This window comes from Notothenia coriiceps, unplaced genomic scaffold, assembly GCF_000735185.1.
Source record: "Notothenia coriiceps isolate Sejong01 unplaced genomic scaffold, NC01 NC01_scaffold00037244, whole genome shotgun sequence".
NCBI lineage: Eukaryota > Metazoa > Chordata > Actinopteri > Perciformes > Nototheniidae > Notothenia > Notothenia coriiceps.
The window spans coordinates 14,355,547-14,373,309 of NW_011369945.1; the positions used below are offsets into that span (position 1 = coordinate 14,355,547).

At 42.6% G+C, this 17,763-nt stretch overlaps 1 protein-coding gene across 1 annotated transcript in view; it reads left to right on the forward strand.

Annotated features, from left to right (window-relative positions):
* The window catches only part of grid2ipa (glutamate receptor, ionotropic, delta 2 (Grid2) interacting protein, a), a 25,067-nt gene extending 7,766 nt beyond the window's left edge, over positions 1 to 17,301 (forward strand). Inside the window, exons 5-23 of the mRNA XM_010793657.1 lie at positions 4,876 to 5,151; positions 6,029 to 6,114; positions 6,251 to 6,320; positions 6,680 to 6,976; positions 7,483 to 7,634; positions 7,814 to 7,975; positions 8,621 to 8,727; positions 8,829 to 8,976; positions 9,706 to 10,031; positions 11,070 to 13,502; positions 13,584 to 13,671; positions 14,091 to 14,180; positions 14,287 to 14,483; positions 14,601 to 14,756; positions 14,931 to 15,017; positions 15,129 to 15,258; positions 15,383 to 15,501; positions 15,625 to 15,789; positions 16,467 to 17,301. Coding sequence (XP_010791959.1) covers positions 4,876 to 5,151; positions 6,029 to 6,114; positions 6,251 to 6,320; positions 6,680 to 6,976; positions 7,483 to 7,634; positions 7,814 to 7,975; positions 8,621 to 8,727; positions 8,829 to 8,976; positions 9,706 to 10,031; positions 11,070 to 13,502; positions 13,584 to 13,671; positions 14,091 to 14,180; positions 14,287 to 14,483; positions 14,601 to 14,756; positions 14,931 to 15,017; positions 15,129 to 15,258; positions 15,383 to 15,501; positions 15,625 to 15,789; positions 16,467 to 16,547 — 5,170 coding nt within the window. The 3' untranslated portion in view covers positions 16,548 to 17,301. The remainder of the gene's footprint in view (positions 1 to 4,875; positions 5,152 to 6,028; positions 6,115 to 6,250; positions 6,321 to 6,679; positions 6,977 to 7,482; positions 7,635 to 7,813; positions 7,976 to 8,620; positions 8,728 to 8,828; positions 8,977 to 9,705; positions 10,032 to 11,069; positions 13,503 to 13,583; positions 13,672 to 14,090; positions 14,181 to 14,286; positions 14,484 to 14,600; positions 14,757 to 14,930; positions 15,018 to 15,128; positions 15,259 to 15,382; positions 15,502 to 15,624; positions 15,790 to 16,466) is intronic.
* The last annotated feature ends 462 nt before the right edge of the window (positions 17,302 to 17,763 follow it).

Below are 17,763 nucleotides of genomic sequence, written 5' to 3' on the forward strand. Positions count from 1 at the left end.
CCCCACACACACACACACACACACACACACACACACACACACACACACACACACACTCACACACTCACACACAATCATTGTGATGACCTGCCAATGCAATTCCACTGGGGCTCTCCTTCTTGTCTCAACTTCTCTCCTCTCTCCCTTCTCACTTACTTCTCTGTTCCTCCCATTCTTTCCTCCACTGAGGGAAGAGAAGATGTATCACACATTCACTCTTACTGAAAAATGATGGACGACTCAGTGATGAGACTTATCTTTGATTGAGGAGAGTACACTACCCTGCGGTTACCTGGACTCCTTGATTCTTTAGAGGGCGAAAGATGGGAAAAAATGGGGAGTGCCGCCCCAAACTTGAGCATGGAGAACAGCTGATGGTGCTACCTGAGGATGTTTTGGAGGTGTGGAGGGACCACTCTTCCAATGTGCTCCCTCCCTCTCTTTCATTCTCTCTCCTTCTTTCTCTGGCTGCTTTCCGAGCCTGCAGCAAGCACTTTTGAGATCCAGGACGCCTTTCCTTTTCTCATCTCTTCTGTCCCCTCTTGTCTCAGAGAGTTTGTTTATTCAAACGAGACGGGGACTCACCCACATGGAGAAGAAGCATTTGCATTGCTTCACTGAGAGCAGGCACTTCCTCAAAGCCCCCAAGAACCATGGGAAGGGATAGGAGCCTTTCCAGACACTTTCGGTATGGGACTTTTTCTTTGATCTCAGCAGTGTTCGCTGTGCTTTCAGTTGTTCGTGCTGACTTGTATCTGAAGTGTTCTTGTGCAACTGTTTTCTGTGTGTGTGTTATCTTGTCTCATTGAAGATAATTTTACACTTTCTGTCAGCATATAACATTATGAAACTCTTTTCTGTCCCAAATCTCATTCCAGCATATGAAACTGCGAGATTCTAGCACAACTAATTTTTAAGTTTGACATCTCCAAATAATTGCTGATACTTTTCTTTTTTTTTGCTGTCTGTGGTTTCGCGATTAAACTTTGTGTCTGACGCTATGCTTTGTGTTTGCAAATTCATAACTGGCCTAGCTGTCAAATGAGCTGATCCAAAGTGGGTCTCATTATAATGGTTATTGCAATGAGTTTTCCAGCTGAATGCAATTGTCATTCATCCCTCTGTGTGCTGTGTCCTTGATCCACCCCTCCTTTATGCCTAATTATAGACGCTTCTCGCCCTCCCTTCAATTGAGGGCATCCTAAAGCCTAAATCAAACTTCATTAAACAAAGCTATGAAGTTTCTGCTCACTTGTTTTGGCATGTTTACAAGATTCAATAGGTTACATATTCTTGCTGAGATCGTAATATGACGGAGAGACTATGTTTATAGGCAATTAAAGTCATAGAGATTATTGCTGCCAGGTCCTGTGACTATCACAAATACACAATAAACGGCCCCATTCAGTTTAGTTTTGTTTGTTGAGACACACAGGTGATGTCTCGTGGCTTCCTTCCTTGTTTTCCCCTCAAGCCACTAGACGCCTTAAACAGACAGTTCTAACTTGTTTATTTCCTTAAATTACTCACAGTTTGAAGTGTTGCTTGGCCTCCGATGGTTTAGAAGATGTTGCGATGTGTTTGCTCAAAATAAAATAACAAACTTTTGCACATGCAACAAAGAAAAATAGGCCTTGCAGATGTTGTCATTCAAAAGAAATAGGCAAAACTCAAATAAACAAACAACTTAGGTATTCTTTCTTTCGTGATAATGCTTATAACTTCACAACTTAAATGGTACTTGTACGGTTTGTATGTATGTGTACGGTACGAGTACGTTACGTTACGGTTAAAAACTGTTCCTCGACGGCGTCTCTCAACAGGTTGCCCATCAGTGTGGCGTTAGCACAGGCGCCGTGGGAATTGTAGTCCTTTATAGTGTGTCGACCACAGACGTCACAATTAGGTGGCCTTTCTTATCAAATCAAAATACTGGCTCTAACATGATGTATGGGTGCAGTTTGTGAAAGTTGTATGGCCTACATCGCCTGAGAGCACATGCTAGCCTGCTTCATTCCCAAAAGTTACATGACCCTGACCTAGAAAGAGCTCTAGTTCTCCACTTTCTCTTTCCCTGCCTTTGACTCATATGTTACTACTTGTGTTTTCATGTATATCTCTGCAGCTTTTTTTTTCATGCGTTATATCCATGAACCACTCACTCTTTCAATAACTGTGTCTTTGTCACTGACTCTGTTTCTTTCTTCTAAGTGCAGAATTAATTAATTTAGTTTTGTCTCAATCTTGACTTCTTGTTGTTGTAGTTCTACTCTTGATCACGCATCTGACCTAAGAGATAGCACTTGAGAGCAGTCTGGTGTTGCAGATGAGCACATTTCAGTCCTCTGGGAAGGGTTTCTTTTGCATGAACCTAGCATTTACACAGGGCTATTTTTTACATGGATGTCTTCGATGTAAGCAAAGGAAATGTTTAGCACGTAAGTGATTATCCCTTCAATATGATACTTTACGTTTATTTGTTTGATGTGGCATTTAAAACACTTATGTATGTCAACAAAGAGCTTGCCGGGATTGGACCAGGATTGTACACAACAGGTATGATTGTAGATAGTTTGTAGATGTAGATTGTAGTTGATGAAACAATGTCTCATACCACAAGAGACTCCCAGCCACTTTCTGAATGATTGACAGTTTTATATTTTGTATGGTGATCAAGAATCCGAAGGATGCACAGATCTTTTCAGGCTGTTGTTGCTCTGGTCAGATATCTCAAGTTAGTTGTTGATTTAAGGGTAAAGCTAAGGTAAGCAGGAGCATCCATATTGTGTGTTTTTTTTTTAAAGCAGCTACAAATATTTACTTTTTTTTTTGGTGTGTAATATGGCCGCCTGTTGTTGTGGCATTTGTGGCTGTAACTGCAGTTAACTCAGGATTCACCTTGTGTGACTAGTGTGAGGTATGACTGATTTATTGTAGGGGGAAGCTGTGCTGTTGCTGCGGTGCTGTTCACTTGATACTGGTTGAGACAATTTCACTTGCAACATACACCCATAAATAAGGCGCTATTATTGGACACTAGACTCACTAATGGGTTACAAAGCAGGACAACCTAAAACCAGTGCACTAAACCAAACGGTTTTCATTAATAGTTTCTCTGAATAGTCTTAAATCTAACTTGCATTACTGAAATGGTAATGTATTGCATTTCTTATCTTTCAAGCACAGACTGTTAGTTGTGAGGAGTGGTTTAATTGTGATTTCCAGATTTAAAGCTGTTGACCTTATAAGTAAAAGATACAAAGTTACAGAGTGTTTTATTAAATCTGTACACTGACTGGCTTTGGATATAGTCCCAGGTTTGATTGGATCAATGCAAAGGTGTCTGCTGTTAGCTGTAATCAAGTCATTATCTGTGTGTGTGAGAGGAAGCTCTGTGAACTTTAGTCTGTCCGATTTTGTTTAGGTAAGAAACTTCCAGAGGGGAAATATGTGCAAGCTTGCATAAACTTTGGATAATGGGAAAGTGCGGGTTATGAGTCACTCATAATTCGAACCTAAAACCTTTCTGTACGTTTTTATGAATCTACCAAAATCATCTAATCCTTGACTCCTAACAATGCTCCAAACGTACCTGCCGAAGCACTGTGACGACTTACCGATGGGACTAATTCTCACAAGTAGCTGTTGAGTTGTGCCGTGTATCTGGATGCCTTTTAGAACTGGGGCACTCTGAAAAACCAAAGCACTCGTTTCTCCTCTGCACAGTAGAAGACCCCAGGAGATTCATGATGAAGACAGAGAGATAGAGAGGATGGAGTTGAGATGGAGGCAGCATCATTTTGTATCTGGATTGGGGGGGGGGAGTATGCAAAATAGAAAAGATACAAATGAGGTGTGTGTACATAAAAGGAGAAGGAAGATGTTGTGTATGCAGAACAATTAGATAAAAGAAGAAAGAAAAAGTGAGAGTGTCCTATATAAAGAAAAATGGCAGCCGATAACACTTTATTCACAACACAGTTATTGGCAATGATTCTTCCATTTCTGGGTCATTTCTGTTGTTTGCTACAGAACCGTTCTTGTTCCTGCAGATAACTGGCTTGATATAAACGTCATGCAGCAGAAAACACAACTGTAAGAGAGTTTGATGGAGTAAGACAGTTTAAGCATAACAAAACATCGGTGGGTAAATGTCATGTTTTAGAAAACAGACAGAAAGACTGCATTTTTTCCAGTTGTGTGCTGATGTTGAACAATCCAAGAACAATAAAACTGTCACAAAAGACAGCTTCAATTCAAGCCTTTAGTGCCAACTAACTTTCTTTTCATCTTTGTGTTTGTGGCATTTTAAGCAGACTGGAAGACAAGGGAGCACCACGCTCACAAAACCAATAAACACACTAACTCTCACTAGCTGATCTTAGAATATCCAAGGGTGGGTTATTTCTATAAGAGCAAAGGGGGGTTAATAACACTGGTAGGAGGAGAGCAGCTCTTTCTCCCAGATGTATCTCTGGCTCTGAGCTTCCTTCTTTTTTTCCGCATATTAGCAGGAAGCTGTCTCTGACACTCTAACCTGCAGCTGATGTGACGGGACAACACAGACAAAGCTCGTCTTTTATCCCTTTGAGTCTCGCACACACATGCGTACACTCACAAACAAATGTTGGACCAATCCTTTCTGCCTACCTCGGCCCTCCCATGAGACGATATGGACTAAACTATTTTTGGCCCAATTAAATGGAAGCTGCAGCTGGAACAATATGTAGTCAGAACAAGAATTGTTTTCCTGATACATTGGACGATGGATGTTTTGAGAGATCAGGATGAAGAATTTTGGATTTGAAATGCTGTTCACGTGTGATTTTGTGGGTGTGAATCTGAGTTTGTGTCTGATTCCACAATGTTTGCCAGGATCTTCATTCCCAAGAAGCACCGGGAGCGGTTTGACGAGGTGGTCAACCAGAGCCTGATGAGCCGGATCAAAGGGCGGAGCTTCAGCGACCCCAGCCGCCAGCACCTTCGCCGCAGCCGGAGCGAGGATCACGGCGAACGCCTTCTGGTCTCCACCCGAGCCAGTTCAGTGCCACGCACCCAGGCAGAGGAAGGCGTGGTCCCCCCCGCCCGCGGCATGCGCAAGACAACCTCCCTCATAGCTGGGCACTCCAGTGGCAACACCACCAACTGCAGGTCTGTATTTAAAGTTATGATGCAGATTTAGCTTCTTCACTCATATTGACTTCCTTAGTTCCTGGGTGCTTTGGCCTTGTATCAGCAAGAGTCACATCATCATCATCATCATCCCATTTTCACCTGCTACACAGAGCCAATCCATTTTTAGCTTTCAAAGAAAACCAGTTTCCTAAAATAACATCTTCTCTCTCCTTACGTCTGATCAGAATTATACCCACTCTACATGAGAACAGCTGTGACGGGTCTTTCTGTGTGAGCACGGAATTTATGTAAATTAAGAGGAGTAGGTGTAAAGATAAAAATACACGGTTCAGTGGTTGGAAGATGAACGCATGTTTATACATACACATATTTTCTTGCTCTTTTCATCTGCTGTGACGTTGTTTCCTGTCATGTCTTTTGATAAAATTGTAAAACTAATCCTCATCAGATTTGGTTGGTTCATGCTGATGTGGTTTAGAGCCCCTGGGATACAGTGTCCATATTTAGGTTTATTAATTAATGGAAATTTAAAGCTGCTGAATATGAGAATCTGCAGGGGGTCCACAGTTGGACTCTCGATTAAACTCATTATTTTTCTAATTGCAGTTAACTTTTTGAACAAATCACAGCTAACGTATCTTTGAGTTATAGTTAATAATGAACCACTTAAGCACATTGTGTGTCCATTATGTCATATATAATACGTGCACCAGGGTTTCTTTGGTAACCCATTTAATTATAAATGTTAGTTTTATCATATATTACCACGCACATTTAGCAATCACTTGATCTAGAGCTGAGTATTAGTGCTTACCTGCTTTTCTTTCATGTATGGAGCCTCTGTTTATCCTTCAGTCCTGCCACTAATCAAAGCTCAAATTTGTCAATTTAGGACGGTGAGAGTGTGTAAGGGTAACGCGAGCTTTGGCTTCACTCTAAGAGGCCATGCTCCTGTGTGGATCGACTCTGTCATCCCAGGTAAGTAAAAAAAAAAGTGTTTATTTTAATTTGATTATGAATAGTAAATGTTACATGTAATATTTCTATTGTACTATTCTTGAAATGAGGAAATGATCAAGTCAGATGTCTCTTGTACTCGTTCTCTGTTCTGCAGGAAGCCCAGCAGACAAGGCAGGACTAAAACCAGGAGACCGCATCCTGTTCCTCAATGGACTGGACATGAGGTTGAATTCTAAATCTAATTAACACAAAATTGATTATATTTAGATGAATGTGGTTATCTGGTTTCTCTGTTGAAAGAGTTTTGTTGTTTGTAGAGCTCACACAGTTATTGACAGGAATAGAAATCTAATGTGATGGATTTAATAGAAAAAAAAGTTCCTAAAAATAGCTCCCCAGAAATTGTGATACTGTGTTTTAACCTTGGTATATTCTCTGCAGAATACCGAAAGCATTGTTTATGTCAGTAAAATGTCTATTTTATTTAAATAGTAGGATTTCTTTCTAGTAAAATGAAAGAATTGGCTCATGCAGTTAAAGGATATAACAGGTGTCTCCATGTGTACCATGTGTCTGCCTGTAGGACCTCGTCCCATGAGAAGGTGGTGTCCATGCTCCAGGGCAGCGGTGCCATGCCCACGCTGGTAGTGGAGGATGGTCCGCCCTCTTTCAGCCTGTCAGAGCAGGACCTGGCGGGGGCCAGCGTTCCCACAGAGGGGGCCCGCTCCCCTGTCCTCAGCTCCCTGCAGTGGGTGGCAGAGATTCTTCCGCCCAGTATCCGGGTTCAGGGACGCACCTTCGGACAGCAGCTCGAGCACCTGCTGACCATCCAGGAGAAGTACACCATCTGCAAGGCTCTGGAGAACTTCTTCCAGCACAGGTGAGCAAGGGTGGGGAATAAGATCAAAAGAAAAGCATGAGGAATGGGGTGAGATCAGACGTGGACATCTCTATAACTACTGTTCGGGCTGTTATGTGCTTTTATATTCAACCATAATTGGAATTTCATTTACAGTGAAAAGTGCATTGTGGAGGTATACATTTGTTCAAATAAGGTGCTTATTGTTACAATTAAGCCCTAGGTGCAGGTTGGCTCTTATAGTATTTAAGTTTGAGGATGTGCAAGACACAGATTAAGGAAATATTTTTTTAAAGGACTAAATATGATGAATATACATACAGTATGTGTGTTTATAGCCATTTCCCTGTTGCCTTGTAAAGTCTGTACTACAGGCTGTGTTAATAGTGTTTTAGTTCATTAGCCAAATCAGTGGAGTCGCCTGTTAATTTAGTTTCTAGTTTCTTGCACAAGTGGAGGACTTCACCCACAACTTTGAACAGTGAGGCAATCTCTGACCTGTCATTACTTTGTTTCCATGACAACAGGAATGTGGACACTCTGATCGTGGACGTGTTCCCAGTGCTGGACACTCCTGCCAAACAGGTGATCTGGCAGTTTGTCTACCAGCTGCTGACGTATGAGGAGCAGGAGCACTGCCAGAGCAAGATCTCACGCTTTCTTGGATACAAAGCGCCAGGTGTGTGGCACATCTGTTTTTTCAAATGTATGAATGAATATAAAGAGTTTTTGTGTGTGCGAGGTTGGCGCTTCATGGGGATCATTGGCTCAGTAAAGTGCAATAAACTCAGGTGCCACAGCCCTTCATACACCTTTGCCTCTTCCTCTGCATTGCCAATATATGTGTGTGTGTTCTAGTTCCACCACCACCACCACCTCCTCCCCCTCCTCCGGACCCCGAGGTTGCCCCCGAGCCCCATCGGCGTAGCAGCTCCATGAGGGTGACAGGGACCACGTACAGGAGCAGTGTGAGGGGACGTAGCTCTGATGACCTGGTCATTGGCACACACTTGGGCATGGGTACAGATCTTTATTGTCTTCATTATCATACATACTAAAGCAACAATAACACTCCATGACACCCTTCTTCCAGTGTTAGAAGAAGTAAAAAAGCATTTAAAACCACGGATCATAATCTGCGAAGTAATTAAATAAATGTTTATAAGTCAAATGTACAATAATTACTTCTGAACTGTTCTGTAGTAGAAGTTTAAAGATTCAATACATGGAATTACTCAAATACTCAAGTACCTCAATATTGTACTTAAATACACAACTTAGTTTAGTGTTCTAACCTTCACCATTGCTTATATATTCAGCATTCACATTGTTCTTATTGTGATGATTTACAAAGTCCTGTTAAATCCTAGTTGCATTTCTTTTGTAGAATCCTTTGGCCTTTGTTTCAAACTTCCAATTTCCCTTTAAGTGGACAGCGTGGTTCATGCTAGTTAAACCGTTTGTATACTGATTTGATATAAATCGGAATAATTGTTTGACATGCTCCCATGTAGCCACAATTCTTTGGGAGGTTGCCTCTTTGTTATTGGCCCAAAGCCCAATTTAAATGGAGCTGCCCATCAGCCCAAATTGTTCTTGTCCACATCCTGAGAACCTGCGCAAATCTGGAAACCATCAGTCAAACTGATTGGTGTATTGTAATAGGCTTCCGTGCAGAGGCAGTGCTGGATGCAGGGATGAGGTTGGCTCCAGGAGAGAGACAGTCAGGAGATGGTACGTCCCTTCCTGAGACTCCCAACAACCTCACCAATGTATGTAGCAAAGTCCTCATGGGAAATAATAACTATAAACGTTGGACTCACTAGTGCAAGAGGACTTACTCTGGTTTCTTTGTACATTTCCACCATGCAAGCTGTCGGCAGTGTACGCTGAACTGGAGAACATGTATTCTGGCAAGAGGTCCAAGTCTCTGAAGAATCGTCCTCTTCCTGCCCCTGACAGTTTGCTGGAACTGGAGCCTCCCTCACGCACAGCCTCCCCTACAACACATGCTAACACAGGTAGCTAATACGTACATACACACTAAACTCATAGCAGCTGGAATTATATTTAACTGATTTCCTTTGAAGAATGACTAGCTTGCAATTGTATTGTGTGTCTGCCTGTGTGCCTGCATGTGTGTTTCTATTGTAGAAGAGGTAGGATAACAAGTGTTAAAAAAAAGTATTGAAGTCAATTTCCTTTACTCTTACATTGGCAATCTTTTCTGTAATATGATTGGTTTAAGTGTATTTTGTCTGATTAGGTAGTAGCCAGCTTAGACTTCATTTGATCTTCCTTCAATGGATACGGATGTATAGTGAATCTATGAGGGGAAGATAGGAATATCCTAAGTCTGCACCAGGCAGAGCAGCCTCTCAGGTTGCAGGCATGTTAGGTTGAAGGACTAACATACACCATCTCAATAATACTGCCAAGAAATACTGAACCTCATACAGTTAGGAGGATATGGTGATGGTGGCAGTGGAACAAGAAAACACACACCTTAATCAAAAATGTGTTTTCAGCAATGGTTAGCTCCACTGGGAGACATGTTTGAACGGCCTTTTGTTCATAACCTTTTTTCAAATGCAGGACTTCCAAAAGTTTGTTACATTGACTTTCATTAATACTGTTTTAGATTGAATGCCTTATGTTTTCTATCTGAAAGACTGTGCACCTGACATTATGTTTTAGAAATGTACCCTTCATTTATAACTGTAGACTGTGTGTTTCCCCCCTTATCCCAGGTAGCCGTAAAGCCCCGCCTACATCCTGGCCGGAGCCTCTTCCCAGTCCCCCTCAATCCCAGTTCTATTCATCAGGGCTTACGAGCCAGACCAGTGGGGAGTCTAACCCCTACATCAGCCTGGACAGTCCCCCTACATCCCCTCCAGAGCCCCCTGACTTCCCATCCAGTCCCCCTGCCCACCGCAACAACAAGCGGCGTTACACCTTCTCCAAACCACCGCGCTCAGAAGACACAGATCGCTTTCTGGACGCTCTGAGCGAGCAGTTGGGACAGAGGGTGGCCATCATAGATGACTTCCTGACTCCGGAGAACGACTATGAGGAGGTAGAATTACGTGAAGTCTAAAATCTTGATTATAAAATCTATTTTAAGTGTATTATATAACTATCAGATGACTATTGATGTTTATTCAGTAAATATGTGTTTATAGTCAGATAACATCAGTCAACAATAATGATAATCTGAATAATTAACTGTTTGTGTGATTATTTTCTTTCAACTCTACTAAAATAAACGTAAGACAGTAGATACGCTTCAGTGAGTTAAAGGTTAAAATGAATCTATAAGTATATTGTTTGTTGTAGAACAATATATATATTTTTACAAAAATCCTGAAGGCCGCCATGTTCATGTATAAGCTGAAATATTGTAGAGGGTTAATTCTGCTGGGTACACTTATTCCCTACAGGCAGTTGGCCTTGTATCAAAATGTGAAATAGGACAGACCCCTTGACACACATGGACTTACAGAATGGGTACAGAACATAGTCCCCTAAAATAACAGGGACAAAGTGAAACACATAAGAGAAACTATTGCAATAAATGGCCTCACATACATCACATCTCTTCCCTTAGTGGTTGTCCTGTAGAGTTACATGTCAGTATTGTTTTCCATCACTTGGACCTCAAAGAATCTTTCAAAATGCCTAACTGTGATCTAATATTGACAAAGGAGCATCCCAACCATCAACATTCAAGCCACGTCATTAAAACATGCCGTAATGCCGAATACATTGAAAGGTTAAACACACAACAACTAAATGGAAGTAAGTTTAAAGAAATGTTTTTCCACATAGCATCTTGCTTTTGATGTGAGGAGCCTTTGTAGGGTGAAATACTCAATCTGTCATTAAAGTTAGCTTTAGTGACAATCCTGCTAGTGCATGTCAAAATTGTTTAGCACATATATCGCCAGCAGATCCTATAGAACCTGGCCAGTAGACAGCCATATTTGTTATAAGTGTAAAAACTCCTGTTGTAATCAATTTTACATATATTGCTTGACAAGTTTGCCAAAAATATTTTACCACGTTCCACTTTGACATTAAGGGTCTAATGAAGTGTAATTGGTGTTAATGCCAGGATATTGTGCAGATGGGCTTCCCAGATGATGATGAGGATGATGATGATGATGAGGATATTGAAGAGGACTTGGGGGTGGACGAAGATGAAAATGAAAATGGAGGATTCGTGGCCCCAGAGCTCAGCAGTCCGAGTGATGTTCAAAGCAGCAGTGGAGAAGAGAACGCTTCCTCCCTCACCTACTCTTCCTGCTCTGACCACATCCCTCCACCTCCAATGTCCCCTCCACCACCTCCGCCTGTTCAGTTCAATGACCCGCCTCCTCCACCCCCCCCTCCAACACCTGCACAGACTCAGCAGCAACAACAGCAACAGCTCAGCTACACCCCTGAACAATCCCCAAGAGCATATGTGCCCATCCGCCGGAAGTCTGGCCCTCCTCCACCACCTCCACCTCGCAATCACCTTCCACCTAAACGACACTCCTTACATAAAGTCATGCCCAAAAGAGATGACCTTCAAGTCCAGGCTACTATACAAGAGCTAAAAGCCTTCCAAGAGCAAAAGGTTTTTCAGCAAAGAAAAGTATACGAGGAGCAACAAGCCTACAAGGAGAGGCAGGAGTATGAGGAGCAGAAAGCTTTTGAAGAACAGCGACTTTTACAAGAGCAGCAAGCTTTCCACGAACAACAGGCCTATCAGGAGAAAATGTTCAAGGAGAGACAGGTGTATGAGGAGCAAAAACTTTTTGAAGAGCAACAACTGTTCCAGGAGCAACAAGCCTACCAAGAAAGACAAGCGTATGAACAGCGTCAAATCTACCAGGAACAAAAAGCGTACGAACAGCGTCAAGCCTACAAGGAGCAAAAAGCTTTGGAGGAGCTTCAAGCCTTCCAGGAGCAAAAAGCTTACGAAGAGCGTAAAGCTTATGAAGAGCGAAAAGCCTACGAGGAGCAACAAGCATATCAAGAGCAACAAATCTACCAGAGCCATCACTCCATGCCTAACCAGCCAACACAGCAGAAAGCCCACTCACCGCTTCCTCTCCAACAGCTCCACCAGTCCTTACCCCCACTCCCCTCTCCAGACTCCACCCATCCCCACGCTAACCATCCTCTGTATATGATGCGCCAAGCACAGCAGCAACAGGCCCACCAAAGTCATCTCCACCGACGTCTGTCACGATCAGCCCCACCTCCACACCAGCCGTCGCCCCTACCGACCGGCCATCCTAACCAACATGGTCAATACTCTGAGGGTATCTACCAAAGCCATCAGGGCATGGGACCCCAGGCCCACCATTCATCCACAGAGATGCTCAACCAGATGCAACAAGCCCCATCTCATCATTCCTCTGCAGAGATGCTCCATCAGTTGCAACACGCCCAAGCCCACCACTCATCCACTGAGATGCTCCAGCAGTTACAACAGGTCTTCTCTTCTTCAGAAATGCTCCACCAAGCGCACAAGACCAAGGCCCATCACTCCTCAACAGAGCTTCTGCACCAAGGTCACCAGATGCAGCAAATGCAGCCCCACCACTCCTCGACTGAACTTCTCCACCAGGCGCAACAGATGCATCGGGGTCAACCCCACCACTCATCTACTGAGATGCTCCAGCAGTTACAACAAGCCTTCTCGTCATCAGAAATGCTCCACCAAATGCACAAAGCCCAGGCCCATCACTCCTCCACAGAGCTGCTCCATCAAGCCCACCAAATGCACCAAACAAAGCCCCACCATTCCTCCACGGAGCTTCTGCATGAAGACTGTCAAGAACCTGCCTCCCTCCCTTTTCAGCTAAACCGGGACAGCCACTCCCACCAGAGTCGGAGGAGTCTTAAAGGTCATCATCAGACCCCGGTGTCGCCACAAGGGAGACCCCAAGACCAGCAGCTCCACCAAACCCATCACCCCCAGCCCACCAAACCTTCTCCCCAAAGACCCCACTCTATACAGCAGACCCACCACCGCTCCAGCTCCCCTCAGATCCACCACATCCACCACATGACCCCACAGCCGCCCCCGAAGGACTACCAACACCAGATTCACGTCATCCACCCTCCCCAGCAGCCCCACAGGCCTCAGCCCCTTCTCTCCACCTTTCAGCCACTCCAGCCACACCAGACCACCCTCTCCACCTTCCAGCCTCTGCCCCAACACCACCAGTCCCAGCACCAGGTCCAGCCCTCCCCCCAAGCCCCCCGCCCGCAGTCCCAGCCTTCACATCACATGCTGCAGTCGCCACACCAGCCCCAAACCCAGTCCCATCAAAAGCAATCCCACAGCCAGAGCCAGCCCCATTCCCTCCCACACTCACTATCCGACCCGTCAGAGCACCGCGACCCCCCTCCCCCTCCTCCCCCGCCTCCACCCTGCACCCCTCCACCCTTGCCAAGGCCTTCACTCTCCAGAATGGACTCCAACCACATGAGTGTGAAGAGGCTGCGCTGGGAGCAGGTGGAAAACTCAGAGGGGACGATCTGGGGACAGGTGAGCTTCGATGTTTAGATTTCCACATTTCTGTCACAAAATTGTAATTCAAATAGTGACATTTTTGCATGATTTTATTAGTTGGGAGCAAATTCTGACTATGAAAAACTGCATGACATGGTGAAGTATCTGGACCTGGAGCTGCACTTTGGGACACAGAAGAGCTCCTGTGAGTATGTCACAGATCTGCAATGCTCTAAATAGAAAGCATGGCTGAAAATCATAAAATGATATGCAAAAACCTGAATGACAAATTATTATTTCTCAGCACATCATTATTCAGGTTCTTGGAGAGTGATTATTAAGGCCTTAGATCCACACACAAATAATGTCTGCATGTTCTAAAAATATAACAACACACTAAGCCCCAGCTTTTTTTAATTACTTTTCCTTCGCATTTCTCATATTTTCGACCGTAATTGTGGTATTGAGTTGCTTCTGCACTTATTCTACTTCCTTTAATTTGCTTTAAACCTGCTATAAACAATGTAAAATGTAAAAATAATCTTTATTTCCATTCATCTCTCTTCTATCTACTATGTAAATCCATAACATCTAGGCATTTCACTTACACTGATCTGATTTTAGTGCCTGTTCCAGAGCCATGCCTCCTACCGCAAACCTTCAAGAAGAAAGATGTGATTGAAATTCTGTCCCATAAGAAGGCCTACAATGCCTGTAAGTAGACGCTGATATATATTGTATGTTTTGTTTACCCTTTGGCCCCCGATGAATGCTAAAACAGAAATGTATAATCCCTGTTCATCTTCTTCATAACATTTAGCGATCCTGATAGCCCACCTGAAGCTGTCTCCTGGTGAGCTGCGTAAGGTGCTGATGAACATGGTCACTGACCGGCTGGAGCCAGCACACATCCAACAGCTGCTGCTGTATGCCCCCGATGCAGAGGAGGTCAAAAAGTATGAAGAGTACAGAGAGGATCCCAGCAAACTCAGTGAGCCGGACCAGTTTGTGTTGCAGGTACAGTCCTCCCAGAGTGTGGACGAGTGGGTTGGTTGTGTGGTTTATATGGGTCTGTGTGTTGTATGTGTGTGTGTTATCACTCGCTTCTTTGCTTGTGTGTGTGTTCTCAATCAGATGTTATCAGTACCAGAGTACAAGACCCGCATGGAGTGCCTCCTCTTCAAATGTTCACTGCAGGAAAAGACAGAGGAGATGAGGGGAGCGTACGACTGTCTTTACAAAGCTTCCATGGAGCTGAAGACCAGCAAGAAGCTGGCTAAGATACTAGAGGTAGCCTACTGTTCAGTGCATTCAAAAAGAAAATTGAGTGATTTTTAGAAAACCCACAGCAACACAAACCTCCCCACTGCATTTATAATCATATAGTTAAAACACATTATGCTGTGATTACATCTATATAAGTGTGTATTCAGTTTGGTTGTTAAACATTCTGTGTTTTGTTAGTTTGTGCTGGCGATGGGGAACTACTTGAATAACAGCCAGCCTAAAACCAACAAAACTACAGGCTTCAAGATCAACTTCCTTACAGAGGTACATCTTACACCAATACATGTTTAAATCATGTGACCAATTTATTTTCAAAGCAGTCTGTCCCAACGTATTATGTTTATGTAGATTATAATTGAATGATTTCCTCTGCAGTTGAGCACAACCAAAACAGTGGATGGGAAGTCGACATTTCTACATATTCTGGTCAAGTCGTTATGTCACCACTTCCCTGATGTGTTGGATTTTTCCAAAGATTTAACTATGGTTCCTCTTGCAGCAAAAGGTAGACACATTTTCCTCTACATCTACATCACAGCTTAAAAATTGGGAACTGGGAAACGTTTTTTTTTATATTGAGTTTTTTTATTGATTTGAAGCACACCTTCTTCTCCTTTTTCTATCTCTAGTAAACCAGAGGATTATCACGTCAGACCTGAATGACCTTCATACAACCATACAGGAAATTCGCTCAGCGTGTCAGAAGATGCCTGCGACGGCTGAGGACCGATTTTCTGTCGTAATGAGTGTATCCTTCACAAAATGAACAAAGAAAGTGCTGAGATGTGTATTCTGCTAATACAGGAAAATAAAAGTAGAGCCGTTGAAGATAAAATACAACTTTAGTGATCCTTGACTCCAGTATTTATAGAACTTCCTGGAAAACAGTCATCCAGCTCTGCAGTCTCTGGAGTCCCTGCAGCAGAGAGCGATGGAGGAATTCAGCAAAACTGCCTCTTACTTTGGAGAAGATGGCCAATCCACAAACACTGAGGCCTTCTTTGGTATCTTTGCGGATTTCCTTATCAAATTTCAGGTAAGCAAGAAGCATTTGATTATTAAAAATAACCCTACTGGCCAAACTTTACAGCGTTAAAGTTAAAACGATATATATCACACAGTATGTAAGCATGTAATCCCTGTAGCTCCTTTCAGTCTCCCACCAAACAATTTAACATAATGGTTTGCTAAAAAGAAAAATCTTCACCCAGCTCCTTCTGCACAGTTGCAGAAAAACACACCTCATTACTTAGGTTTTTTGTTTTGAGCACTGCTTGCATTTCATCAAATATGTATAGAGAAAGTCTGCCAGGCTATGGTACTAACTAACTAACAAATGTTCTAAAATAACACATTTAAAAGTTATATATTAAAAGATTAATCATAAGCTACAATGTAAGCTAAACAATACAAATGTTGCATTCTTGACTTGTTCTGTATGTAGACTCAATGGACAAATTAACCAAAAATATTCACCTTTAAATGTTATTATTGTTATCCATTTTATACAGTAAGTGATTTTATTGTGAATCAAGAGCAACTTTATATGTTCATAAAATAATGGAAACAACAGGGCTCAAATCCTTATAATTCTGATTTAAAAAATATAAAATATAAAAAACCCAAAGACGAAAAGAAAAACGTTAAAAAGATACATGCAACACACAAACTTAGAAAAAGTATCTTAAAAACCCTGTTGTTTCTTTACCACAGAGAGCTCTCATTGATCAACAAGCTGTAGAAAACCAGAAGAGCCCCAGAAGTCAACGACTGGCCTCTCCACTGGCCTGGTAACACACACACAAAGACACACGCAGTACGGCGAGGACAACATAGTTCATCGTTCATACGGTGCATATAAGTACAGACACAGATCCTAATATACTGTATATACACACACATAAAACTAATGAGGGAGAAACTTTAAAATGAGGCAAAAATAAATGTATTTTGCATCAAAGATGGACGATCAAGCCTTATACCAGTGGTATAGTATATATTGAATATCTTTTCAAAACGAAACTGAGTTTTTGTTACGTCTAACACTTTAATGACTAAGACTGCTACAAAGGAAACCATGTTGTTTGGTTGTCAGTTACTCAGTAACATCCTGTAGTGGAAGTTTTCTTTCTTTTGGCCTCAACCTAAGTGTGCTACTACAATTCTACAGTGACATATTGATGCTATATGCTCTTATAAGACATAGATTTACAAACATTGATTAACCTGAAATAGATGTTTAATTGAAATGCATTCACGTTCTCTTTGTGGTTAGGAAGAAAACCACAGAAGCAGTTTTCCTGTTAGTTTACGTGTTGTATATGTTTGTAAGCCGCCCACCGCACTGAATGTAACATTAGTTCTCTACTGACTAAGTGTATATTATTTCTTCGTTGATCTCATTTGTCCTGATGACTGATTGTTTCATTAGCTGCTTTGTATCTTTGCCTCACTGTCAGACCATTTTCTGAATTCTTTCCGTGTCAGTTATAGCCATGTACAGTGGGGCAAAAAAGTATTTAGTCAGCCACCAATTGTGCAAGTTCTCCCACTTAAAAAGATGAGAGAGGCCTGTAATTTTCATCCTAGGTATACCTCAACTATGAGAGACAAAATGAGAAAAAAAAATCCAGAAAATCACATTGTCTGATTTTTAAAGAATTTATTTGCAAATTATGGTGGAAAATAAGTATTTGGTCAATAACAAAAGTTCATCTCAATACTTTGTTATATACCCTTTGTTGGCAATGACAGAGGTCAAACGGTTTCTGTAAGTCTTCACAAGGTTTTCACACACTGTTGCTGGTATTTTGGCCCATTCCTCCATGCAGATCTCCTCTAGAGCAGTGATGTTTTGGGGCTGTCGCTGGGCAACACAGACTTTCAACTCCCTCCAAAGATTTTCTATGGGGTTGAGATCTGGAGACTGGCTAGGCCACTCCAGGACCTTGAAATGCTTCTTACGAAGCCACGTTGCCCGGGCGGTGTGTTTGGGATCATTGTCATGCTG